Below are 27,053 nucleotides of genomic sequence, written 5' to 3'. Positions count from 1 at the left end.
AGTTAGGGGCAGCGAGAGCCAGCGTAACGCAAGCGTCGTACTCACCTGTCGATGTGCACCCAACAAGAAGTCGCACCAGACTGAGCCGACCAGTTTTCTGCAGTTACTCATAACTGCCAGAAATGGCCTGAAGGCCGAGTAATGTTCATTTGTAATAATAATGTGACAAGATGCGGGTTTGCATTCAAACACTGCACCATCCGGACACAGCTGTAAAATTTCGTTTGTTCGTGAGTTGCAGGGTTTTTGACTCTTCCTTTCTCAATTAAGTTTGAATGAATGAATGAGCAAACAAAGATTTGATAATTCAGTGAACAATGTCCTAAGTTTTGCATCATCTGGTAAAAACTGTAGTATCATCCTCTACACCTGTTTGCCCAGATTCGTTCCCTCTCCTTTGTTTCTGGCTGCGCTTTACACGAAGATGGAAGACTGCGATGGGGACGGTGACAGCGTCTTTGTTCCTATTTAATTGGCCCCTCAAGATCTAATACTTTGGCTATTGTTTAGTTCTTCATGGTATTCGTCCTTGAGGCTAAGACGGTAAAATGTTTTTTCTTGACTAATGGCAGACTAAAAGACGCTGACGACAGTATCTTTTGTTTATGAATAATCATCCCCTGTAGACTCAAGAGTCAAAGGCCATTCCTTTTTTTCTTTGATCTCATTTTCCTGAGACAAAAAAAAAGACAATATTCATGATTAAAGGGTATTATGTTTATCCGTAACTTGCCTTCTGCCCCTTTTGTTTTTGACAGCATTTGATCTTTAGAAGAAGAAAGCTACGCTGTAAATTCACCATTCTGTCCCTTCCAGACACGGACTGTCCTGGCCTCCATAGCAGGCTCTCTGGGACTTTCTCCGTCTTCCTGGCCTTATGCTACACTTTGCTGGCCGTTTCTTGTTGTACTGAGTCACTTGTGCCACCGGCCTGTGGACAACTATCTCAGCCCCTAGCCCTTCAGCGCTAGGTCACAACCTTTCCAGTCTGTGGTCATTTAGGACAGCTTAAAGACATTTTTTTAATATTTGGTCTCAGGTCTGGATATTTTATTGTCTTTACAACGCCATTTCAACCTCTGGTAAAACTGTAAAATTTCTTTCCAATTTGTTGCACAGTTATAATGTTTCTTCGTTGCGCTGGACACAAAGTTTAGAGCAAGTGAGAACATGTCTGAACCGACAGCAATAAATGGTAAATGACCGCCTAATTCTCGTTGAATACGGTGTCATGACAAACTTTGAAAACAACAGACTGAACGAACTAGACCAGAAACGACGAGACAAGAAGGAAGAGAGAAGACCCAACCCCAGCACCGCCGCCGTGTGCCCGATGTGCGGACGAACACGCGCCTCGGCATTCGGGCTGCGATCGCACCTGAGGCGCCACTGAAGCCATTGACGTCACCACCGCAGAGCGATGGACATCCAACAAAAGCACGGTGTCATGAGGCCGGGTCATTTTCTATAACCACTGAATAACTCCACCGAGGAGTAGTCATGTCGCCCATGGCCATCCGAAAACCTATATGAGGCATACATGTTCCCTTGATAGATCTACCATACTTGTAACTTCTTTTGTTGAATTTCTGTAAAATGAATTTTGAAAATTCACAATTGTCCTTTTAGCCTTGTCCTGCTGAACCCGTTTATATACGGGATGGACATATTCAACCCTTGACATGCTGAGCTGTGTTTTTATTGGTTAGGGGTATTTCTCATGTAATAGTTGCACACCACTGCAAAACCCATCGAATGGGGCAGTAAATCTGCAGCAGCAGCACAGAACAGGTCAAGTTTTACTGATCTGCTGGAGAAATCAGCTCTGAGAGGTTAAATTGGCCAAAAAATCACCAGCAGGACAAGGGTTTTTAATATTACATAAGGAGGTTACAGATTTCATTTTGAAACAAAAATTTCCGGCCACTAATTTTTGAAACAAAAATTTCATGCATTCTTTGCTGGCCGAAGACGAGCAAAACGTATACAAAGATTGCAGATGTACAACAGTACCGTGATAAATTCGAAGTGAAGACAAAATAAAGAAATATCGAAAAAATCGCCCCACAAAAATGTCGAAGTAAAGAAATTGGGCGCCTCGGGTGTGAACCCGAGTCAGCCACCTCAACCCTAACCCCTGAACAACAATGGCACAATACAAATGCCATGGGACACCTCGGTTTGGACAGAGCGTGCTAAGTCACGTCAAAGGGCAACGCGTTAACACCTGTTTCAAACGTTTACGGCAATTTAGCGGCAGGGACAGCTTAGTAATACTGTAGTAACGCAGGCGTTGCACTCACCTGTTGGTGACCGACAACGAGCAAAACATACGAAATAATCACAGATGCACCACTGGACCGTGATAACTGATCGAGGTGGCCACTTTCTTAATTTTGAGCCCAAGTTTGAACCCGAGTCAGATATCCTTAAAGCTAAGGGCTCAACCCGTCCGTACTTTTTTTGGGGGGGGGGGGGGGGCGTAAATACTTGTTTTAAAAGTAGATACAGTCAAACCTGTCTATAGCGGCCACTCAAGGGACCGGATAAATTTGGCCACTATAGACAGGTGGCCTCTGTATAGAGGTGGCAACTTGTAGATAAAATACCCAAGGGACAAAAAGTGGCCACTATGGACAGGTGGCCCCTCTGTAGAGGTGGCCCCTAATACAGGTTTGACTGTAAACGTTAGGGGCAAGTTAGGGGCAGCGAGAGCCAGCGTAACGCAAGCGTCGTACTCACCTGTCGATGTGTACCCAACAAGAAGTCGCACCAGATTGAGCCGACCAGTTTTCTGCAGTTACTCATAACTGCCAGAAATGGCCTGAAGGCTGAGTAATGTTCATTTGTGATAATAATGTGACAAGATGCGGGTTTGCATTCAAACACTGCACCATCCGGACACAGCTGTAAAATTTCGTTTGTTCGTGAGTTGCAGTGTTTTTGACTCTTCCTTTCTCAATTAAGTTTGAATGAATGAATGAGCAAACAAAGATTTCATTAATCAGTGAACAATGTCCTAAGTTTTGCATCATCTGGTAAAAACTGTAGTATCATCCTCTACACCTGTTTGCCCAGATTCGTTCCCTCTCCTTTGTTTCTGGCTGCGCTTTACACGAAGATGGAAGACTGCGATGGGGACGGTGACAGCGTCTTTTGTTCCTACTTAATTGGCCCCTCAAGATCTAATACTTTGGCTATTGTTTAGTTCTTCATGGTATTCGTCCTTGAGGCTAAGACGGTAAAACTTTTTTTCTTGACTAATGGCAGACTAAAAGACGCTGACGGCAGTATCTTTTGTTTATGAATAATCATCCCCTGTAGACTCAAGAGTCAAAGGCCATTCCTTTTTTTCTTTGATCTCATTTTCCTGAGACAAAAAAAAGACAATATTCATGATTAAAGGGTATTATGTTTATCCGTAATTTGCCTTCTGCCCCTTTTGTTTTTGACAGCATTTGATCTTTAGAAGAAGAAAGCTACGCTGTAAATTCACCATTCTGTCCCTTCCAGACACGAACTGTCCTGGCCTCCATAGCAGGCTCTCTGGGACTTTCTCCGTCTTCCTGGCCTTATGCTACACTTCGCTGGCCGTTTCTTGTTGTACTGAGTCACTTGTGCCACCGGCCTGTGGACAACTATCTCAGCCCCTAGCCCTTCAGCGCTAGGTCACAACCTTTCCAGTCTGTGGTCATTTAGGACAGCTTAAAGACATTTTTTTTAAATATTTGGTCTCAGGTCTGGATATTTTATTGTCTTTACAACGCCATTTCAACCTCTGGTAAAACTGTAAAATTTCTTTCCAATTTGTTGCACAGTTATAATGTTTCTTCGTTGCGCTGGACACAAAGTTTAGAGCAAGTGAGAACATGTCTGAACCGACAGCAATAAATGGTAAATGACCGCCTAATTCTCGTTGAATACGGTGTCATGACAAACTTTGAAAACAACAGACTGAACGAACTAGACCAGAAACGACGAGACAAGAAGGAAGAGAGAAGACCCAACCCCAGCACCGCCGCCGTGTGCCCGATGTGCGGACGAACACGCGCCTCGGCATTCGGGCTGCGATCGCACCTGAGGCGCCACTGAAGCCATTGACGTCACCACCGCAGAGCGATGGACATCCAACAAAAGCACGGTGTCATGAGGCCGGGTCATTTTCTATAACCACTGAATAACTCCACCGAGGAGTAGTCATGTCGCCCATGGCCATCCGAAAACCTATATGAGGCATACATGTTCCCTTGATAGATCTACCATACTTGTAACTTCTTTTGTTGAATTTCTGTAAAATGAATTTTGAAAATTCACAATTGTCCTTTTAGCCTTGTCCTGCTGAACCCGTTTATATACGGGATGGACATATTCAACCCTTGACATGCTGAGCTGTATTTTTATTGGTTTGGTGTATTTCTCATGTAAAAGTTGCACACCACTGCAAAGCCCATAGAATGGGGCAGTAAATCTGTAGCAGCACAGAACAGGTCAAGTTTTACTGATCTGCTGGAGAAATCAGGCTCTGAGAGGTTAAATTGGCCAAAAAAATCACCAACAGGACAAGGGTTTTTAATATTACATAAGGAGGTTACAGATTTCATTTTGAAGCAAAAATTTCCGCAGAAAATATTCGTAACTTTGCAACCTTGGCATGACAAGTCGTTTTGTTAACTGTACTGATGATGACCATTCCTCCCTGCTGTGAGGAGGAGCTCGAGGGATTTGTTCTTGTCAATGTTTTGTGAGCTCTCCTTCTGATTGGATCCGGTGTTAAATTTAGATGACTTCTCTGTCTTTACTTCGTCATAATCAATAAGAAATGGGGCCTTCTGATCGGTCGGACGGACATACTTTCAAACTGAATGACTATGTGCCCTCTTTCGACTTTCTGTGGTGCTGCAGAGGAACATCCGGGTTTAATGTCTTGTGTCTGGACAAACTGCGGTCACGATTTAGGTGCGTAACTATATAGCTCTCATGGTCGGAAAGAGGTGACATCAGCTCATTCGACCCCCCTTCGTATTTTCAAAACGGCTTACTGTACGATCATCAAATTTGGAAGGGGTGCTATGCTCGTCAAGTTTTATAATTCCTGAAATTTTTTACATCATTATGACGTAATATGACGTAATTATGACGTCAGTAATTGATTTTTTTGGCTGAAATGGGGAATTCCCATAATACCTCAATATTTCACACAAAAAGGTACCAATAAAGGTTCTTCATTAATATTTAGGTGTTTCAAGACTTCTGTTGTCAAAAGCCGACGCAACGACGTCAAAATGACGTCAGAAAATGACGTCATCTGTAGTTTAGCTAGCCGCCATCTTGGATTATCAACCTTAATTCTCTTAAGATACATTTTTTCAACATATAAAGCTAAAACCCCATCAAATTGAATGGATTGAAAACGTTCACTTGAATGTTTTCTGTAACAAAATACCAAGTAGTGATGAAATTCGAGTGAAAATAAGCTGGTTATTCTTTTCATCATGATATTGTCGGCCATCTTGGATTTTCGAACGAGCGCTCGAACCATCCATAATTCAGCCAATCAGAAATCACGCAAAAAATAAGGCTTTTCTCAACAGAGAGGGTGTTTGAATAACCCTCTTGCCAACCGAGAATGGTAAGAGTTTGATTTTTTTTATCAGATCGTTCCAATAGTCTCGAAGAAGATGAGTCGTTGATGATAATGGAACGCCTGTTCGAAAGAGCGCTTGAACCAGTCAATCAGAAATCTCACATAAAATCTCTGCGAATATGCAAATGCCGATCGTTCGAATGGTAACGAACATCAGACGTTTTGGCAGGAAGCGTACCTTGGGACAGCGACCAAAGCACAACACGGCTGGATTCCAGGCTAGGTCTCCATAGGATGTCATAGAATTATTAAGGCCACAGCAAGTAAATTGTATGGATGACATCCTCTGCAGACGGCAAAAATAGTGAGATAGGGCGAAAAAACAAAACAAGATGGGTAACATTTTCCAAATATACGCAATAAACGTAAAAAAGATTAAAGCCACGAAATATGGTATCACAGCCTACAAGACATTCATTTCTGTATTCAAGACGTGAACTGATGTAGCAAAGGTGACACTAGGTGCGGTAGACTTGTATCAGTTACCGACATGGCAACAACACGCATGGCTTCCATATTGGAGCCACTTTTACAACTATCTATCTACATTTTAGTTTCACTTCTATAACTACAGCCATGGCTACCTGGCTACTGTCATTTCTACAAGTACAACCATTAGCCTACAACACAACATATTTGCCAATTTTGTTACTTTCTCGTCATGTTGACCATCTCCGAAGACAGAAAAAAAATCTAAACCACGAGTTTTACTTTTAAGGCTCACTCAGCGATACTAAATGAGATATCTTTCCATTCTTAATATAGCCTTGCGATGTAGACCATCGGCATTGTACGAGAGGAAAACATCTTCCCAATTCAGGCAGATATCTGTGTGTACGGGGATGCCAACAAGAGAATTTTCTCACCGTCAACTGAAGCAAAGTAGCAGCTGACCTCAGAGTCTTGCAGTTCTCGTTAACATTACTAGGCAGCGCTTTTGATGCATGATAGCGAAGATTCTTAGATAATAGAAAACTGAAGTTCTGACAAGGATTTCTGGTCGTCGCTTTTGATCTACGAAACTAAAGGTTCGTAAATTGACACTACTCACTTAAAACATGTTACTTATTCGTCAGTATATTGTTTGTGTGTTTCTAAACCGTTGCTTAGGCATAGCATAATGCTATTCACAAAGCGATGCCTGTCTTCGAACTGTTGCAATTCTTTTTAACATTGCTAGGTGACGCTTTTGATCCATGAGAATGAATCATTTTGCAATTGATTTTTGGGAAATTGACGGCAGGTTATTTGATCCGAAAATGATTGTGATGAAATCGAGTTAAAGATTTGACAAGAAAATGAGAAGAAATGTCAGGAAAAAAACAACATATTTCCCTCTCATATTTACGGTTTGGCTGGGTGAAATATAGCTAGAAACATAATATAACATGCAAGACTTACGGCCACGATACGAGAGTTCGTCCCTAAGTGACGAGTTGTCAGGCCGAAACTTTACGCACTGGATTTGGTATTGTGACGCTTACTTTGTGTCAATGTCGAGACATGGAACGTTCTTTGTTTTTATATATATTTCTTTATGTTTATTTTTTATTAAAAAAAAGCTTTATTGAAAAATGATAATAATTACACACATTGTGACATTTACATGCATAGCTTCACGACTACATCTCCGACTACAGCAGATACATGGCTATAAAACTTAACACTTGGAACTTGAAGTCCTGGACGTTGTTACATTTACAATTACATGTACAGCTTCATGGCAACGTCTTCGACTACAACAGATACATAACTGTAAAACTTTACAATTGGCTCTTGAATTCCTGGACACTTACATCACTTTGAAACCACTAACATACTCTAATAGTCTATGTTTTACGGCATGGAACCTGGGATAGGCAGAAAAGGTAATATTTGGCCTTTAGGATACACCTGTTCAATGTTTCATTGTTTTGAAGGTGGGACAAGTGACCATAAATAATTTCATTGTTGGTAAGACCTGCGGGATGCTGATTTTCTTTTTTCCACCAGCTCAGTCAATGAACTCTTTGTTTGTTTTATATATGATGATCAGACATATATATACATGTATTAATACATTATTCCGAAACAAATGACACGGCGGTTAAATATTTCTCATTGGCGTGTAATTTGAAGGTTTTGGGTTGGAAAATAGCTAATTTGGCTGTTGTTAATCCACTATTACTTGCTGTAATATTTCTCTGTGTAGTAATATGCTCTCTATTACGAAATTGTAGGAAAGATGACATGGCCTACTAAAAATCAAATATCTCCAAAATTAAGCGTGTTAGCACCAGACAAAAATAGCAAAAGATAGTCGATATAAGTGGTAACAAGTTCATACCAGCAGGTAAGCGTTTTGGACAACTTTATTTTTTTACAATTTTCTACCTCCAATTTTCCCAGTTAACGAGGAATGGGCGATTAATATCATCCACTGCCAGGTCTGTATTTTGTTTTTAGTCGGAAAACTATCCCCGAATCCGCTCTTTCGTGCAACAAATGCTGGTGAAACTTCAGGCATGACGTCTCACTTGCATTCTGAGGAATTTTGCTCTCATGTCGAACTGCAAATTTTCCTTGAACTTACTAATATGAGATCATATAGACGTCAGAGGTCAGCTCCAGGGACGCCCGCCATTCGTGGTTGCTCAGCTACAACAGACTCTATTTTTACTCCTATTGTACAACATTTACTAACCATTCTACCCACCATAACGTTGTGGAGGTGGCAGTAAGTGGTCTAGTATAGTAAAAAAAATTCTGCCGAAGAAAGGCAGAACTTCAGAGTTCTGTTGCAGGGAGAAGCGCGGATGGGGAGGGCACCCCGGTATGTGGCACCGGCACACAGTGAGTAGAACGCTGTCCCCGCTCTATAGAGGGGAACAGATTAGCTGTTTGTTGGTTTACTTGTACTTATACTGTAATTGATTCATTGATTTATTGTTTGTTTTAATCCTATATTGTATTTCCAAATTTTCAAACTGTTTAAATCCTGTGATTGTGAAATAATTGGGTTGGAAAACTCCAGGTGTGCCCATTATTGAAATATGGCAGGCTGTTTATATGTAAATCTGGTGGTATTTACCGCCATCTTTCTCCAGTTTACCAACCCAATTACAGGGCTGAAATGTATCAGAATAAAATAAATGAATAAAATAAATAAATAAAATAAATAAATAGGGCAGTCCCCTTGGTACAACTTGAACCGCAAGCAAACTCACGACCTACCAAGTACAAAGCAAGCGCCAGGCAATTGGTCCAGTTTTGTGCACGCATTTCTTGTAAAATTAGGAAAACATATTTACAATACGACGATTCATAAAGGAAACAATACTAGTTATTTTCAATGGTGTTGTCTAATCGTTGTTATTACGCATACATAATTTACATATGAGTGACATTAGCATACGCTCCGAACGAGTTAGTGGGCCTTGACTTGCTGGGCAGGTTTTTCCAGTTAGATGCACTTATTGGTTTGTTCTGTCAGTTCATTCCAGTGACGCTGACGAAGAGTGATGGATGTCACTCAAAACGTCCGGAAGTACTCTCCAAATCTTGTCCAGTTGTAGAGACATTGGTAAAGGTAGGAAAACAGATACACCATGTTTATAACCTCTTATGTGATTAGAATATGGATTTGGCGAAAACACTGCAAAATGTAAAAGGGTATATGACTAGAGTAAAATTTGTTATGTGAGAGTAGAAAGACCAAATCTCGTTCTAACTTCTCGATAGGCATTGTGTAACGCAGACTATGTGAAAAGATTTGAATATCATAGAGTTTAGCAAAATATGTCACTATCTTTCAGTTTCTGTGTGTAGCAGTTTGTATCAACTGATACATTGTATTGTGACGAAAATGTATGGAGTACTAAGATATTTTCATTTGTAATACACCAAGGCCGCACCCGGGGAAGCAACGACCACAAATACCAGCCCATCTTCGCCCGTACCGACACATATAAAAACTCATTTTCCCCACGTACCATCCCTGAGTGGAACGCCCTGCTTGGCACGGTTGTAAGTGCTCCCAACGTTGAGTGCTTCCGTGCCAGGCAGGCGGCCTGCCCGCCCTAACCCGAGAGCCTCAACTCACACCACCCCCCCATGCGGGGTCATTTGAGGGTACACGGATGTAGATGTAGATTCGTACAGTCTATAGGAATTGTATTAGAAATCAAGGATCGACAATCTCGATGCAGACAATAATGTACCTTTTGTTTGACTATGCTGTAAATCAAACCTACCCAAGCGACCACCTCTTCTCAGCGACCACCTGGCCATTACGACCGCTTTTTCTCGGTCCCGAAAATTTTCCCCATTGGCGTAAGCATTAAGCGACCACTTCACAGCAACCACTTGGTCAACGCGACCGCCAAAAATTGGGACCGCACAGGACGAAATACCTGCCCATAACGGCCGCGTCATTTTCAGCCTTGAGGTGTCATCGATTTCCGATGGTATTTAGCACGATTTTTTTTCCGAATTCAGCCAGTTTGTGTCGGATTTTGACTGCCATTATGATGTTATGTTCAAAATAAAAATGACGGCGGATGCACGTGCGTGTGCTTGCTATTTGCCATTAAACACAAAGGAAACCATTTAAACATGCATCGGGCATGTTGTGAGTCGATACTCTTCTAACCGACCACCTGTCCAAATCGACCGCTTTTTCCCGGTCCCCAGGGTGGTCGACTTGGGCAGGTTTGACTGTACGCGAGTTTTAGCAAATCGGGAGTTCGCGAGATCTTTGAGTTCGCGAGCGGGTGTTTCAATTATTTTTCAAAAGTTAGGATCCGGTACTATGACGGTAGCGAGTGCCCCCCTCCCATCCACACCGCAACACCAGTCATGCCGTCAAAGGTGCCATTTACGCATTAGAGTTCATAGTTGCCCTTCAAACAATGTCTTAAGTTGGTGTACTCAAATAAAAAATGTGTTTCTACCAAGCCACTGTCTCATTGTTGGCTCATTTCGGCCTGTTTGGGCCGTGATTTGACGATACTAGTAGCGCACGGAACGCAACAGGGCCAATGACCTCTGATATGTCGCAATCACATTTGCCGCATAGGCTGACGGGATACCCACGCCAAACACAAGAACACAAGCGACGCGGGCGCCATTTTGAAATTTATTTTCGGCGTGAAAGACCGCGCTAAGTTTTTAACTTTCAGCGTAATTTGTGGACACAAATTGTACACAAGAAGGTGAAGAGTTTATACCTCCTATATTTACAGCAGTTCTAACTCAGAATTAGGAAACGAATGTCTTTTTTTCGACATGTAAGTGGAGTTTTGTTGCCACGTTTCTAGTCGTGAAAATTTCCCCGCTATTATTGTTGTAAATCTTGCTGTAATCCCATAGCCATTACTTGTATTTGTAAAGACCAGTACTACTCAGTTTTATTTTTTGTTTTGTTTGTAACTTGTAGAAATCTAGTTAAACTAGGATAATGTACTACGTAAATTGTTATCGCAGCCATGTCACGGAGTGTACGTAAGTTTTGTTAGTAAACAAAGCCGATATGTTTCTTTAATTTTCCTCCGGTCGCCAGTGGCACATTTTCTATACAATAATGACTCCATGTATTGTATATGTGTTGAATCAACTTTTATTTCGGTTTGAAAAGAATGAATAGTCTGTTATCAATTGAGTCTTGTCATTGGTACAAGATGCTATCATAGTAAACACGTAGTTTCAGAGACTGGATCTTTTGGACGCAGGGTGTGGGGAGGGGGGCGATATTGAACATGCATGTTCGCGAGTAGATGACTTCGCGAAGCAGAGGTCTCAGCGAAATACGCGAACTTAAAAATCTCGCGAACTTAATGAACTTACAGTATTTGGAAAATAATTTCATACTAGTACTTGTTAGTGGGGCCTAACTTGTAGACCAAGTACAGTAGGGGCATCTTCTCTGGGTAGTTTTAAAGAACGCTTGACATTTTGGATGTAAATAGGAAACAAAGCTATAGACACATGTCTTACAATACAACGTCTCCTATTGGACATCTAAAATTGTCTTCATTCCTAGTTAGGGTATAAAAGACCTGTTTCTTTCAGATCACTTCAGTGACGAAAACTGGTGGATTTCAGTTGAAACGTCTGACCATTTCCAAAACCATATCCAGTTGCTTGTGTAACTACTTTTTGGCGTATCTTATTATCTGGATGTCTAACCTACACCGACGTAACTGAAGAATTTATTTTTTTCACTAGGCCCATTATTTAAGCGACTGAGTTGATATTCGGCTTGGGCTGGCTTCAGGACAAGAACGAAGAACGGGAATTTGTCTTTCAGGACAAAAATTCCACCACGTTCGTTTCAAAATCAGACAGCGTTCCAGGTACGTCATCATCGTCATGATATACTTCCTTTCTGAATTCTTCGAATCTGCCTAACTACAAAGACTTTGCATAAAGGGACTAACTTTTGACAACAAATAATTGAAATTGAATTAAAGTGCACCTGTCCCGTCCTCCATATTTTCAGCTTAGCATGGTGGAAATATTTCTAAAAGATTTAGGACATGAGTAAAATAATGAAATACATGAAAGATAGCATGACTAAAATATCTGTTGCTATTTTAAGTGACTGACTTGATTTTAAGATAAAGCACCCTCCTTGTCTGTGTTTGTCAAAGCATAATTATCTTGATAAGCCACATGCTTTTTACTTCTGAGTTTTCGTCAGTTTTCTTGGCGTGGAGTGAGATATGAGCGAAGACCCGTCATATGGACCCGAATATAATTTGCGTTGAATAAAATTAAATACTTTGTTTGGAATATGATTATATAATCATAATTCATCAATTATGCAAACCAGATTTTTTATTTGTATGATTTACAGTAAATTATGTACATTTAGTCTTTTGTCTACTTGCATGCTCAACGTATGTATCACTTCTTTCGTTACACAGACTAGCAGATATGCAACATCTAAGGAGCATCCTTAAGTCGGGCCTTGGCGTCTTACTCGCAGTGGTGGTTGCATCTGGAGCCGCACTGACTTCTATCCTCATGCGTCTAACCAAACGAGGAGGCGTACAGAACTTTCAGTCCATCTTCTGGAACCAAGTCGCGCATATGATCTTCGTCTTAAGGCTTACCATTGCCGTTCGACCCAAACTCCGAAGGGAAAGTTGGAAGGAGACCGCTGTTTTGGTTGTTGGAGGAATACTCCGCGTTGCAGCAGTCGTGTGTTTGTGCCTGTCTTATCTACATGTAAATGTACAGGGAAACACCAGCTCTGTTGTGTACGGCCTTGTCCCCGTCCTCACCATTGGACTAGCAGCATTGATCACCAAGGAACGACCAACTGTCGTCCACGTCGTGGCGATGGTCATCTGCATCTGTGGGGTGACCATGGTCGGGGTTTCCATGAATGCCAAGGAGACTAACAATCAGACTGTGCAACAACAATTACTAACTTTACTTTATCCAATTTCTGCTAGTATTCTCCTCACCCTGTGTTGGGTCTTACTGAGATGGCTCTCCAAACGAGGCGTTCCTCTTGTAACACACATGTTCTACTACAGCATTGGTGGTATCCTCCTCTTGCCTCTTGCTTACATAGTAGAGAAGCCGGAGTGGAGTTTTTCTCCAGATACATGGGGGCTACTAGTTGCCCAGACGCTTGCTTGTGCAATGCAATATCTGAGCAACGCTGCCGCCATTCATAATGAGACTGCCGCAACAGTTCAAATTGTAAAGGTCCTGACCGTTCCTTTGGTATTTGTCCTGGGATTCTTCGTTCTAGAGATGGTGCCTAACGTTTTAAAAATATGCGGCGGAATTATAGTAACGGTAGGGGCGACGGTGGTCGGTCTATGGACCTGGAGATCAAATCTTAAGCAGCAACGTCGTGAACTAGAGGTGGGTACCGGTACAGAAAATTCAGGTCCAGGTACGGTCCAGGTCCTGAAGATCAGGTCCGGACCTGAACCTGGACCTGATTCAGTATGAACAAGACCACAAGGTCACATTGCCAGTCAACTCATCACATCACTTCATACAACACACCAATCACTCAAATCCAAATGCTGCCACCATTCCCGCCATACACCACAAAACTGATCACAATTCACACCACTTTTTTCTCGCCACTTATTATTACCTTCTGATATGCAAAAAACGACTGCCTGTAAAATAATGACTGCAATGATTTGAAATTTGGCGGATATTGATAAAAGGCTCCATACTATGAAGTTGTGCCTCAACATTTGAGTTGTGCTTATTATTTCTGGGTGAGGCCGAGGACTTATTGATCACCCCTCGTAGTGCAGTATACAAGTTAAACGATTAGGTCTGCTAATGTACAATACATTCTCTATTTTCTATAACATATGTATTGGCCTAGATACTTAGATATGTAGTCTGGAGATGACATAAGTAGATTGAAAATACCTGTGCTTGTCTTTGGCAAGGATGCACTACGTTTACATGTGATCATATTCACTAATTTTTATCTCTCTGTGTTATATGCAGGGCATGCCATTAGAAATGATATTCGTCTTCAACACCATCTTGACATGAAGGACATTGCCTCTGATTCTTAATTTGGTTATTTTAACAATAAAATCTTTATTATGAATTGACAAAAGGTACCGGTAATTTTCAAATGTGAAGTGACTTTTGATTTGGGAATAAGTTTTTATTTAGTTACAACTCTTTATTCCTTGTCACCAGCCAGAGAGGAATGCGTCCTTAAGACCAAAGTGTTTGGCATCAACGGCAGGGTTTAACCAAACACTTTGGAAACCATTCCTGCACAAAATATCTTGAACATGGACAGTCCAGTCTAGTTCTTGTTCAACTGATATGTGAGTACTTGTAATTGACGATACTCACAACAATGGTCCATTTCGCTACAAAGAAGTCTGTTTTGTGGAGTATTCGACTCACACTGGCGTTTTAAAATCATACAAGGCTAGCTGCCTCTGTACGATTGACTGTAAAAGTTGGTAGAAATGACTATAAACTCAACATTGCTCTTGTTATTTTCCTTGATCGGTAAGCCCCCCTTTGACAGGGTAATTTGAATTCTGAGACGATTGAGACAATGTTACTTGGTGAGAAAGATTAGTGGGCACTGACATCATGTGTAACGTATTGCTCGTACGATCGTGGTCAATTGATCAACATTTTCTTTATAGTGGCCACCTGCCTATAGTGGCCACATTTCTCCAGTCCCTTTAGTGGCCGCTATAGACAGGTTTTACTGTACAGGTCAAACAGTAGTCATTATACAAATAAGCGAACTGCCCTGGTGCTGAACGCTATTCAAATTAACAAGCAAACTAACACACATAAACACATATTGATGTTCAGATACAATTAAATACATATTGGTTGTTGTTGCTAAAGACAAAACTGTTAAACATAAGATGTTTTGATTTGATGTATTCAGAATCTGTACGCATGATGTTTCATAGCGACGCCTATCCGCGATTAATGCAATGCTAATAAGGATTGCCAGGTGGCGTTTTTGATCCATTGCAATGTTGCTCCAATGACATTACAATAATTCAGTTGTTGTAATGATTACAGGAGGACCGTTTGACATGATGTCCAGGCGTGTCCTGTGTGCGAGTAGTGAGAAACTGGCGAGGACGATAGCAGAGGGGCTGACGCAGATGGACTAACGCAACAGTCGCCAGGACACTCAGTTTCACTTGAAAAAGTCAAAATCCTTGACTCGGAGCCGGAGTTCTTTGCAAGAGGAGTGAAGGAGGCTGTGTACATCCGGGCCCACCGTCCATCGCTGAACAGAGACGGGGGGTGACACAGGCTATCTGGCATCTACGACCCTCTGCTGCAGATGTGTGTCCCTGACGTCACGCCCGGAAGCTACAGCAGACGGGTCCATTCCGTGAACAAGGCTGACGGAGTCGGCTGAAAATTTGGGGTAAGTCCCAATTTAACTTGGTGTTGGTTACGTAAAGTTTAGTCTTTTCCACATAACGCAACAGTGATTCGCATTGTTACATGCATGGTTTCTCCTTTGCCCACCTCTTCAAAAGAAACGTCTTGATGATTATAAGATGGTGTTCTTAGCAAAAGACAATGTTTGGTGTAATATGGCGGAGTCTTTGTGGTGTTAGCCTGATTAAATCTCGCTTATAGCAGCCCGCCAAACATCCGCCGGCCGCGGGGAGGGGCCAGTTAGAGCCCTGGACAGCGGAGTTTTTGTTACACAGACTATTGTGGTGTATACCTGGACGAAAGGATACACTTGTATTTGGATATCAGGAGAAATACAAAACTTGTCTCTTTTAAAACGTTGTTACTGACAGATTTAAAGATATTTCTTAATAGGAGCAGAAGTTTTAAAGGTAGGTCGACTTTAACCAGCTTGTTTTGATGTTTTTTATGGTAAAATCTGCGGGGACAAAAGGTATGCGCATTTTAGTAGAACAATATGTCTAATTCACCAGGCAAGGCCTAAACGCAAAACACTTATTGGAAATTTTGAACAAGGAGGATGAAGAATGTTTGACATTGACTGTGTTAAATATGTTCTTCTGGCTTCTTCGTTTAAATCTTGGAAAGGGCCCATGAAGATATACCCCTTTACTACGTATCTATCTTTGGAATATATGTGAAATAAATAGCGTAGAACAACATGAACTTTTGTACAATATACCTGTCTTCTATGAACAAGTTATTCATGCCTGGTACAAGTAAATATGTGACAACACAAACCAGATAATCTGGGGAAACAAGCAAGCTATATCAAAGGGAAACACTTTTGTACCCATATTGGAATAACTATCGTTTTGTTTATGTTCATGATTTTTTTAATGGTACTTTATATATATAAGTATTCCGAAAACTTAAATGAATACAAGAATTACTTATTGTAAACAAATGCCATAGGAAAATTAAAGTTGCAGTTCAGAAAGAAAACAAAAGTCTGAAATACCTACCTGATGTTTTCCAAAAACGTCTGACTTTTATAAAAAATTATATTGCAAAAAATGTACCCCCATATGTCCTAAATAAATGGGAAGCTACATTTTATTGTAAGCCTATAACTGGCAGAATATATGACTAATCCGACGAACTATTCTATTGATAGGCAAGTAGCGCACTTAAACTATAAGCTATTACATTGTTTTCTACCATGTGGGATCTTAATGTATACGTGGACATTTCGACATAACAACTTGTGTAGTTTTTGTAGATGTTAAGAAGATTACGAGCATGTGTTTTTATTATGTGAAAGACTGCATGGGTTCTGGTGCATGTGCAGGTCAGGCAAGACAGGCAAAAAGCCTGTCTGCCTCCTCATCTGTCCAATCGACAGGAGAACCCCCCACCCCCCACATGGGTTCTGGAAAGTAGTTGTTGATTTCATCTATATACACAGCAGCACCTTATCTGTCAATGTTAAGTATTAACTTTAAGGAAATTTTGTTGGGTGTGAGGACAAAGTTTACTTGGCTCATCTTCCAAATGTTTACGTGGTAATCAATGTATTGGTCTTCATAGCTAAATACGTTATCGTTACTATATGGCTTGGCTGTCATAAGTAAAACTATTCAGAAGCTTCGTGAGGAAAGTTAATTTTACGGAAACTGCTTTTTGAGTTATGGTCGTTACTTACAACAGGTGTACAGTCTTGATAATCTACCCATTGTGTAACTCTCTTTATGTCATACCTGTGACGCGAAAACGTTCGATACGGGTGTTCCGGACCGGATAATAACTTTCCGTACGGCCCGGGCTCCATTCGAATTAATCGAACTGTTTCGAGTGGGCCGATTACGGCGCCATCGAAAGTTCGAATACCTGATTCGGACGTTGGAACATTACTGTTGCAACGCATTTTTTTTCGAGGGCAACAAATCAACTTCTGGCGCATTTCGCATCAAAACAGTGGTATTCTCAGGTGGGTATGACATAAATAAAATACAACACGGTGTATTCCGCATCACCCTCGCTCTCAGCCCTCCCGCGGGTCGGATCACCCTCCGGCCTTTTGTGTCCCGGTCGGGCTGATACCTTGGGCCATACGGAATACACCGTGTTGTAAGATACCTTGGGCCATACGGAATACACCGTGTTGTAATATATATATATATATATATATATATATACCCCATTTGTTTGTGTGTACTGATGTATATACTGCTTGTAGTATGTTTAGAAATAAAGACTTGAAACAAAAACACGAATAACTGCAAGATTTTGTACTTTTTTGTACTTTGTAACTTTATTGCGCTTCAATGTACAAGGCACAAATCACGTCATCTACTGATACATGAATACAGTTATATAAGACTGATCAAGGTTATACAATGGTGCATAATATGGGATGAAAATGGTCTTTTACAATCATTACACTGATTTCTAGCGCCCAGACATTCTTTAATATATTTTCCGGTGTATACCATGAAAGGGTTGTTACGTGTCATAATGGAAGTAAATTTACTATCTTTACGTTTATTGAGGTAAATTCCGATATGTTGTATGATAGCCTTGTGTACAGTGAATTGCATATAACAGAATATTTGGGGCAAACAATCAAAAAGTGATATTCGTCTTCAATTAGCTCTAGACAGAATAGAAAAAAAAACGCTGGTCGCTTGTATTTTACTCAAGACGTCAAAGTACAATTGTATCTTGTTCGTCAAGGTATAACGTACGACACATAACATCACGCTTTGACTGAAGCGATTTGCCAGGAACACTTCTATCTTATGATTATGTTTTGCTGGAGTGTCCTTTTTCGTTCCTCCCCCTTGCAAAACAAAAGGAATACGGAAAAGACTGGACTGCCCACCAGGCCTGGCTACCTGGGCTGTCTACCAGCACTGGCTATCACGTCAAGCTACTCAGATGCCCCCATTCATAGCCCAAAGTCTTTTTTTCACCCACACACACTACTTTCAAATGGCGAAGCCTAATGGTACAATATTGTATGCGAGTAGCTTGACACAATGCTAGAGGGAAAACATCCTGCATTTTTGCAAAAATGTTGCCTTTCTAGTTACTGAATGCGTTAGTCCAACTGCGTCAGCCCTTCCGCTATCGTCCTCGCCAGTTTCTCGCTACTCGCACACAGGACACGCCTGGACATCATGTCAAACGGTCCTCCTAAGTGGGGAAAATATGAGATGAGATTCAATTGGAAATCTTTTTTTCTTTTTCTTTCTTTCTTTCTTTCTTTCTTTCTTTCTCCCAATTCCTACATGTGGTGTCCCACACTACTCCCCATTCCTAACTGTGGTGTTCCACACTTCTCCCCCATTCCAACCTGTGGTGTCCCACACTACTCCCCCATTCCTACCCGCGGTGTCCAACACTACTCCCCCATTCCTACCTGTGGTGTCCCACACTACTCCTTCATTCCTACCTGTGGTATCTCACACTACACCCTGTTCCTACATTTGTACATGTGGTGTCCATCACTACTCCCCCATTCCTACCTGTGGTGTCCCACACTTCTCCCCCATTCCTATCTGTGGTGCCCCACACTACTCCCCATTCCTACCTGTAGTGTCCATCACTACTCCCTCATTCCTAACTGTGGTGTGCCACACTTCTCCCCCATTACTATCTGTGGTGTCCCACACTACTCCCCCATTCCTACCTGTGATGTCCCACGCTACTCGACCATTCCTAACTGTGGTGTCCCACACTACTCCAAATTTCTTTGGTGTTCCACACTTCTCCCCCATTCCAACCTGTGGTGTCCCACACTACTCCCCCATTCCTACCCGCGGTGTCCAACAATACTCCCCCATTCCTACCTGTGGTGTCCCACACTACTCCTTCATTCCTACCTGTGGTATCTCACACTACACCCTGTTCCTACATTTGTACATGTGGTGTCCATCACTACTCCCCCATTCCTACCTGTGGTGTCCCACACTTCTCCCCCATTCCTATCTGTGGTGCCCCACACTACTCCCCATTCCTACCTGTAGTGTCCATCACTACTCCCTCATTCCTAACTGTGGTGTGCCACAGTTCTCCCCCATTACTATCTGTGGTGCCCCACACTACTCCCCCATTCCTACCAGTGATGTCCCACGCTACTCGACCATTCCTAAATGTGGTGTCCCACACTACTCCAAATTTCTTTGGTGTTCCACACTTCTCCCCCATTCCAACCTGTGGTGTCCCACACTACTCCCCCATTCCTACCCGCGGTGTCCAACACTACTCCCCCATTCCTACCTGTGGCGTCCCACACTACTCCTTCATTCCTACCTGTGGTATCTCACACTACACCCTGTTCCTACATTTGTACATGTGGTGTCCATCACTACTCCCCCATTCCTACCTGTGGTGTCCCACACTTCTCCCCCATTCCTATCTGTGGTGCCCCACACTACTCCCCATTCCTACCTGTAGTGTCCATCACTACTCCCTCATTCCTAACTGTGGTGTGCCACACTTCTCCCCCATTACTATCTGTGGTGTCCCACACTACTCCCCCATTCCTACCTGTGATGTCCCACGCTACTCGACCATTCCTAACTGTGGTGTCCCACACTACTCCAAATTTCTTTGGTGTCCCACACTACTCCCCATTCGTACCTGTGGTGTCCCACACTACTCCCCATTCCTACCTGTGCTGTCCCACACTACTCCCCATTCGCACCTGTGGTGTCCCACACTATTCCCCATTCCTACCTGTGGTGTCCCACACTTCTCCCCCATTCCTATCTGTGGTGTCCCACACTTCTCCCCCATTCCTACCTGTGGTGTCCCACACTACTCCCCATTCCTACCTGTGGTGTCCCACACTACTCCCCATTCCTACCTGTAGTGTCCATCACTACTCCCCATTCCTACCTAGTACGTACCTGTGGTGGCCATCACTACTCCCCATTCGTACCTGTAGTGTCCCACACTACTCCCCATTCGAACCTGTGGTGTCTCACACTACTCCCCATTCCTACCTGTGGTGTCCATCACTACTCCCCCTGCCTCCGTGACTATCAGCGCTCCTGCAGCCATGTCCCACACACCAATGCCGTACTTCCCAGACATGTAATATGCGTCTCCAGCACCGCTGGCCACCTGACACATGTCCAGAGTGGCACAACCAAGTATTCTGCACCTGAAGTAAAACAAATGGTGTAAGGCCATAGTGTATCAAGGTCAGAGTTAAACACTTTAACTTAAATGCAGAAATGACCGTGGTGACGTATGTGGTGTAACTGGTAGAGTGTTCGGCTGAGGTCCTTAGTTCGATACCCGCCGTGCCTCCGACGTCGTTCCCTTGGGAAAAGCACTTTACTTGAGAGCAGTGCCACATTGTCATTGTATGTCGAAAACAAAATAGAAAAAAAATGACCGTGGTTTTCAAGTTGGCTGCTTTCGCGAACTCAAAACCACGGCATTTTCTTTGTCTTTTTCCTGTCTACCCTCTTGTCCAACAGCTTTGTACAGTATATTATTATGTGTTGGAGGCGCATGTTACGATGAAGGCGCATACATATTACAAAGAGCACACCACCAAAACTTTAGACATTGAAGAGATGCACATATGAACTTAACACATCAACGGATTCGAACACAGAACCTCTGGGTTGTGACACCCTGCCTATTGCGCCACACGATCCCAGGCATAGAATTACATTTTTACGTTCTTGTCCAGACTTACCCATGAGTTATATTTTCCTCATTGTAGAACTCCCGCAGATTTCCGAAGATTATATCCAACACTTTTGCGTCTCTGCTCTTCCCAAGTTCTGCGATAAGCAGGGTCTTCTTGATATCTTAAGTAGAAATAACAATAATATTATTACATCTGGTGTATTATTTACAGCCAGTAGGTACCCAGTATTTTTTTCATTAATAAGGGTAATAATATACGTGCTCCTCTTCGAACACGGGACCCCCGTTTTACGTCCGTTTCGAAAGATCAATTTGTGACATGTTCAACGGTTCCAGTAAGTAACAGACTGAAAACATTGAATGTGTGTATGCTGAGTAACCCTACATCACATTTATCCACCTATAGCCGTTATTTTCAATAACACGTCACATATTTAGGTACATTAAGTCGACGGACCTTGTTTTCAAATTGCAAAATTTGGCACCGTTGGTTCGTTGATTTAATATCCCTAATAAAGACTCAGGTCTCGGGATATAGGTTACCCCACGAATAAAGGTAAACTAGCGTTAACTTGAATACAAACAAAATAAAATGTTGCTGATCCCTGCATGTTTGAAATGTACGTTGATGTTGAGTTACTTGTATTTTGATGTCTGTACCAATAACCGAAAAAAACAGTGTACCGGATCTTGGACCGATTAGAAAATGAACCGATTATAATCACTAGAAAGGCCAACATTTGCTTGGGTGCAAATACAGCATATTTCAGCCATACCCATTCCCACGCAACATTGGACTGTTCCAAGTCACCCCTGCGCAATAATGGAACATTTTGACTGTAAGTTATCCCCAAAAGAGAACTAATATTGTGAATTGATTCCAGGTCAAAACAGAGCTTGCCCAATATGAACCGGGCCCATATGGAAGAATATAATCTTCCACAGGAGCGCCTATGCATAACTGATTGACTTTTAGAATTGCGGCAGCTCCTATTTTTCCGAGAGTGAAAAAAAAAACGCATCTTCCATTCAGAAGATTTTCATCATGAAATTACATGACGCCATTCAACAATTTCCACTTGGATAACTAGGTCTAAGTACCGTCATAATCTCCTTGTGATGTGGGTACATTTATTATTGCATTGAATAGTTTTTTTAATCAAGTAGGGCATACGTTTTAATAATTGTCAAGCAGGTGCAGGTGTTGTGTAGTAGGAGTGTGTTGTTGTTGTTGTTTTTTTTCAAGCTAAAAACTTCAATCTTCTTGTTTTGTATGAGCCATTACATAAACGGAGACGTCTCGAATTTTTACAAGAATTTTACCACCCTGTCGCTTCATTTCTTTTCTGAAAAATCCCAGGACCAACAAGTTAACTTGATTTGGCTTTATCTATATATTTCATTTTCCTTCGAATTCTTTGTAAGTATATGCCCTGCATACCACTCTTGAATTGTTTTACTTTGTATGCAATCAGCCATCGGACGTAATCCTGTCTGAGTGTTGTAATTTCCTGCTCGTAGCGTGCGAGACCTGGAGGATAGGAGTTTCTACCTTGTTCGGGGGTTTCTTTTCGGAGGTCAGTAGTGATACTCTGGTACTGAGAGTGTTTTATTGGGCTCAAACTCTGGCAGTTTAAAGTTATTTGAATGTACAAAGTTTACGTCAAAAAAGAACAACAACAACGCTAACGTTAGAAGTACCTACATTTGTTTTGGAAAAAATACATGCATTCTCGCCACTGTCAAACTTACGTATCAAAACTAAACGCAAACTGTCCAATTTTCCCGCGTTTTCCGCCAAGTAACATTTTCTCGATTGTCTCAACTAACCCCCAAAGTCAAATCTGCCAAAAATGATTGATATCGCCATGCGGAATGTTGGTAAATTCATCGACACAGACTTGTATTCTGACGTTCAATGCACGCGTACCGTCCGCTACCGCTCAAATGACCCTGTCTTAACTCCAAATCCTCGCAAACTACAATTTCAAACCGGGCACAGGGTAACATATGGCCACTGTAACTAGTGTAAGGCTGTAATATGCATCTGTTTGTGTATAAACGGGATTGCAAGGCTCCGCTTATGAATATTAACTAGCATTCGCCTTTCTCGTCGCTGATTGGCTGGCGTCCATAAAGTAATTAACTCTCGCTCTCCCCAGACCGCTGGCACCTGGCACCTGTGGGCTCTGGGGTCACGGGAGTTCACGGGAGAAGGCCGAAAGAAAACCAATTTCCCCTCAGAAAAGTGCAGAAATTAATAATTTGAAATTGGTTCATGCCAAAAATTTTACTTGGATCATTTTACCAACTATCTTATGCCTATCTACACCAAATTTAAGGTCATTCCATTGTAATTCAATGGTACAGGGGGTCAAAATATACCGTTGTGGTCAAAACGTGACCTTTAAACTTCAATAAAATCATTTTAGAGGCAGATATGAAAAAAATGAGAAAAAAACACCTCGGTATTGACCCACTCTACTCTTGTGCCAAATTTCAGGTCATTCGGTCCTGGAACGACGGAGATGATTCGATTTAAAGATTTGACAGGAGAAAGAAAGAAACATTACGAATACAATATATTTCACCATACCATATATGGTATGGCTGAAATATAATTATGATTATTATATCAGTAGGCGTTCACGAGTTTTATGGCTTACTGGTCCAAGAAAATAATTAGAGCGAAGTAATAGAGAGTTGATAATCATTTTAACCCCAAGTTTCTACTGTCAAACTTGGTCGAAGTTGTTTACATGAAAAGAGGATTTTAAAACGTGAGTGTAAGTCACTAAACAGAATCCTTAGCAGCATTGTTTTATGTATCACCCATTTACAAGCTTTCACAGACGTCGACAATCAGGTCCAAGTTCAGGTCCGGAACCTGGACCGTACCTCGACCCGAATTTTTTGTACCGGTACCCAGTCCTAACCTATAATGTTCATTTTACACGTTTTGCTGCGTTTTTCCACAAACATAAGTAATTTTCTGGAGACTGTTTGGAGCAAAAAAAATGAAATAAAAAAGATGAAATCATGTCACAGAAGATAAACAGAGAATACTGCATGTGTACCTTCTTGTCCAGAAACATGGATAGGCTTTCCGTTCATGAAGGCACCCTTCCCTAGCTGTGCTGTGAACATGTAGTCTAGAATGGCGTTGTAAACAATACCAACCACCACCTGGAATACATACCCAAACGTACACACCATTATTACTGCTGATAAATTTTTAATCAGATTATTAAATCAATATTTAACAATGTTTTCTTATACCTAGAAATAAGATGTAACAGTTGTGTTTGCGGTTACACGACCTACCATAGCAAAATCCTGCCAACCTAAAGGTGGTATCTCACTGGACTTGGGGCAGAGGTGCGGCACTGCGGGGTTTGTTCACTGCGGCACTGTTGTGTTATTTTCTCCGATTGTTTAGCGTTTAGATATTACGTAATACGTAAAAGTATGAAAACAACAAAATACACAAAACATAAGAGAATTTTCTCTGTATCTCTGAATTCGTTGAGTACTATTTCGAACCCCGCAGTGCCGCACCGGTGCCCCAAGTGCAGTGAGATACCACCTTTAGAGCCGTTGTTGGTCCGTCGGTTGCTTTATGCATAATAGGGCTGGGTATCGGTACAGCGTACCGGTACAAAACCAGTTTTTCTTATTGGACCGGTCCAGAAAAACCGGACCTGAAAAAATTAGGTGGACCGGATGTTGGACCGATTAGAAAATTCACAGATTATTTCATCAGGCATTCACACGTTTTGGCACTTGTAGGTGAAAGAAAATAACAAGAGTGAAGCAGAGTAGAGTTTATAGTAATTTCTACCAAGTTTTACAGCCCATCGTATAGGTGCAGTTAGCGTTGTAGTATTTTAAAACGCCAGTATGAGTCTAATACTCCACCAAACAGATTTCTTTTTAGTGATCATGAAATGGACCATTGGTATGAGTCATACTGAATCAGGTCCAGGTTCAGGTCCGGACCTGGACCTGATCCTCTGGACCTGAACCGGACCTGGACCTGAATTTTCTGTACCGGTACCCAGCCCTAATGCATATGGCTACAATGTTTGCGTACGTGCTTACCTTTTTGTTTACCGACAACGCTATTGACACAGCCACAAACGGGAACCTGAAATATGGCAGAAAAAATTTTATTTGCTGGTCGTTAAGGTGGTATATCTCACTGTATTTGGGGTACCGGTGCGGCACTGCGAGGTTCGAAATTTCAACAAATACTCAACAAATTTCAGAGGTAAAGGACGAATTTTCTTACGTATACGTACGTTTGTATATTTGGTTGTCGTCTACATCCTACTTTTACGTATTACGCAATTTCTAAATTATAGAAAATTGGAGAAAAAAACACAACAGTGCCACAGTGTCAGTGAACGAACCCCGCAGTGCCGCATCGGTGTCCCATGTGCAGTGAGATATACCATTACTCCCAGTGTCATGCATCAATTGGTGCAGATATTGAAGTTAACATCTTCAACAGAATACTTTAACTTAGAATATGTCAAAAATTTTTCAAACCCACCCGTGCACAAAGTTAGTGGTACCGTCCACAGGGTCAATGATCCAGGTGGGGTTGTCAGTCAACTCTACTTTCTCACCTGCCGCGGCTGACTCCTCACCTATGAAACTGGCAACAAAAAGTATGTTATGACCTATACAATAACAATAACAATAACAATGATAATGTAGCAAAACAAATATGTCCCTGTGGCTCAATTGGTAGCAATTTTACAGTTGCGCTTCTGGTTCTGTGAGACTGTGAGACCCAGTTTTTTTTGTGGATCTCTGCCTCTCTTTCTTCACTTGAAAACACAGTCAACACACACAAACACTACCGACACACACAGAAACAGACACACAGACGCACACACAGAGACAAACACACACACAGACACAAACACACACACACACACACAGACAGACAGACGTCGACAGGCACCACACACACACACACACACATACGCACACACACAGAGATACAAACACACACAGACACACACACAGACACACACACAGACACACACACACGGATATTATTATCGTAACAGTGGTCAGTTCGAAATATTCATTTTAACCTTTACAATACATAAACAAGTTAGCTTTATTTACTTGCCATCCCGTGTTGTTATGGTACATTATCATATAGCCAGATGGAGTTGGCCAATCAGAGGCCCCCATTTCCCATGGGTTATCAGGCAGTAACCTCAAAAGTGGTCGGTTATTAGAATAACCGACCACTTTTTGGACCGCACCATTATACAGGGGACAGTTATGAATTTTTTTTGTACTGTTGTTTGTGTGTAAACCATGCATAACTGTCAAAAATATTATGATTGATTGGTTATGTTAATTAGGGCTCCACATGGGGAATATAGGGATACTTGAAAAGGAATTATGCTGATTTTACACATTTTCATTATGGCTTTCTAACGTGATTAAGCCAGTACCTTCCTAAATCACTTCGTATATACGTACTTTGTTGTGCCCAAGTGAAAAGGCTCTGCATGGGGGGTACCAGGACTCCACTTAATACATGTAGTTTGTATTGCAAATAAGCCACATGTTGATGCTGATATGCTATCTCACAAACAGATGATTAGTTAAAATTATTAGTTAAATGATGATGATGAAATAGTTTAATGTTTGTATTATATATACACACTATTGTACAATATATATATTGCAAATGTATTTCTATGTAATGTATTAAAGTGTTTATTTGTTATAAAGGAATTTGTGTGAAATAACTGTCAGTTGGATAGGCTATATGATAATAACGTTAATGCCCCGCCTTATCCTCGGTGTATATGGTGAG

At 41.7% G+C, this 27,053-nt stretch overlaps 3 protein-coding genes across 10 annotated transcripts in view; 1 reads left to right on the top strand and 2 right to left on the bottom strand.

The window, feature by feature from the left end:
- Window positions 1-153, bottom strand: part of LOC118417784 (plasminogen-like) — a 10,181-nt gene extending 10,028 nt beyond the window's left edge. For all 3 annotated transcript variants that reach the window (XM_035823501.1, XM_035823500.1, XM_035823502.1), the window contains exon 1: window positions 46-153. In XM_035823501.1, the coding sequence (XP_035679394.1) occupies window positions 46-111 (66 nt within the window). In that variant the 5' untranslated portion in view covers window positions 112-153. The remainder of the gene's footprint in view (window positions 1-45) is intronic.
- Window positions 154-9,175: 9,022 nt separating this feature from the next.
- LOC118417790 (solute carrier family 35 member G2-like) lies at window positions 9,176-14,168 on the top strand. Of its 5 annotated transcripts, none has more exons than XM_035823512.1 (3): window positions 9,176-9,212; window positions 11,863-11,976; window positions 12,550-14,168. In XM_035823512.1, the coding sequence occupies exon 3, from the start codon at window positions 12,560-12,562 to the stop codon at window positions 13,592-13,594; it is 1,035 nt and encodes a 344-aa protein (XP_035679405.1). In that variant the 5' UTR covers window positions 9,176-9,212; window positions 11,863-11,976; window positions 12,550-12,559; the 3' UTR covers window positions 13,595-14,168. The 5 variants fall into 5 exon arrangements, with proteins under 5 accessions (XP_035679405.1, XP_035679404.1, XP_035679402.1 ...); XM_035823511.1 differs by having other exon boundaries at window positions 9,192-9,212; window positions 11,849-11,976; XM_035823509.1 differs by lacking the exon at window positions 9,176-9,212 and adding an exon at window positions 10,780-10,911 and having other exon boundaries at window positions 11,849-11,976.
- A 3,651-nt stretch (window positions 14,169-17,819) lies between these two features.
- Window positions 17,820-27,053, bottom strand: part of LOC118417794 (inositol monophosphatase 1-like) — a 19,849-nt gene continuing 10,615 nt past the window's right edge. For both annotated transcript variants that reach the window (XM_035823516.1, XM_035823517.1), the window contains exons 4-9: window positions 25,761-25,865; window positions 25,307-25,352; window positions 24,283-24,391; window positions 21,252-21,366; window positions 20,545-20,705; window positions 17,820-18,730 (exon numbers count right to left, since the gene is read on the bottom strand). In XM_035823516.1, coding sequence (XP_035679409.1) covers window positions 18,636-18,730; window positions 20,545-20,705; window positions 21,252-21,366; window positions 24,283-24,391; window positions 25,307-25,352; window positions 25,761-25,865 — 631 coding nt within the window. In that variant the 3' untranslated portion in view covers window positions 17,820-18,635. The remainder of the gene's footprint in view (window positions 18,731-20,544; window positions 20,706-21,251; window positions 21,367-24,282; window positions 24,392-25,306; window positions 25,353-25,760; window positions 25,866-27,053) is intronic.

The sequence above is a fragment of the Branchiostoma floridae genome, chromosome 6, assembly GCF_000003815.2.
Source record: "Branchiostoma floridae strain S238N-H82 chromosome 6, Bfl_VNyyK, whole genome shotgun sequence".
NCBI classification, from domain to species: Eukaryota; Metazoa; Chordata; class Leptocardii; order Amphioxiformes; family Branchiostomatidae; genus Branchiostoma; species Branchiostoma floridae.
The sequence above is the reverse complement of the archived record's forward strand: the minus strand, read 5'-3'. Positions and strand labels throughout refer to the sequence as shown.

Bases quoted from the DNA above. Each gene is read 5' to 3' on its own strand.
- LOC118417790 (XM_035823512.1), top strand. From the start codon at position 12,560: ATGCAACATCTAAGGAGCATCCTTAAGTCGGGCCTTGGCGTCTTACTC.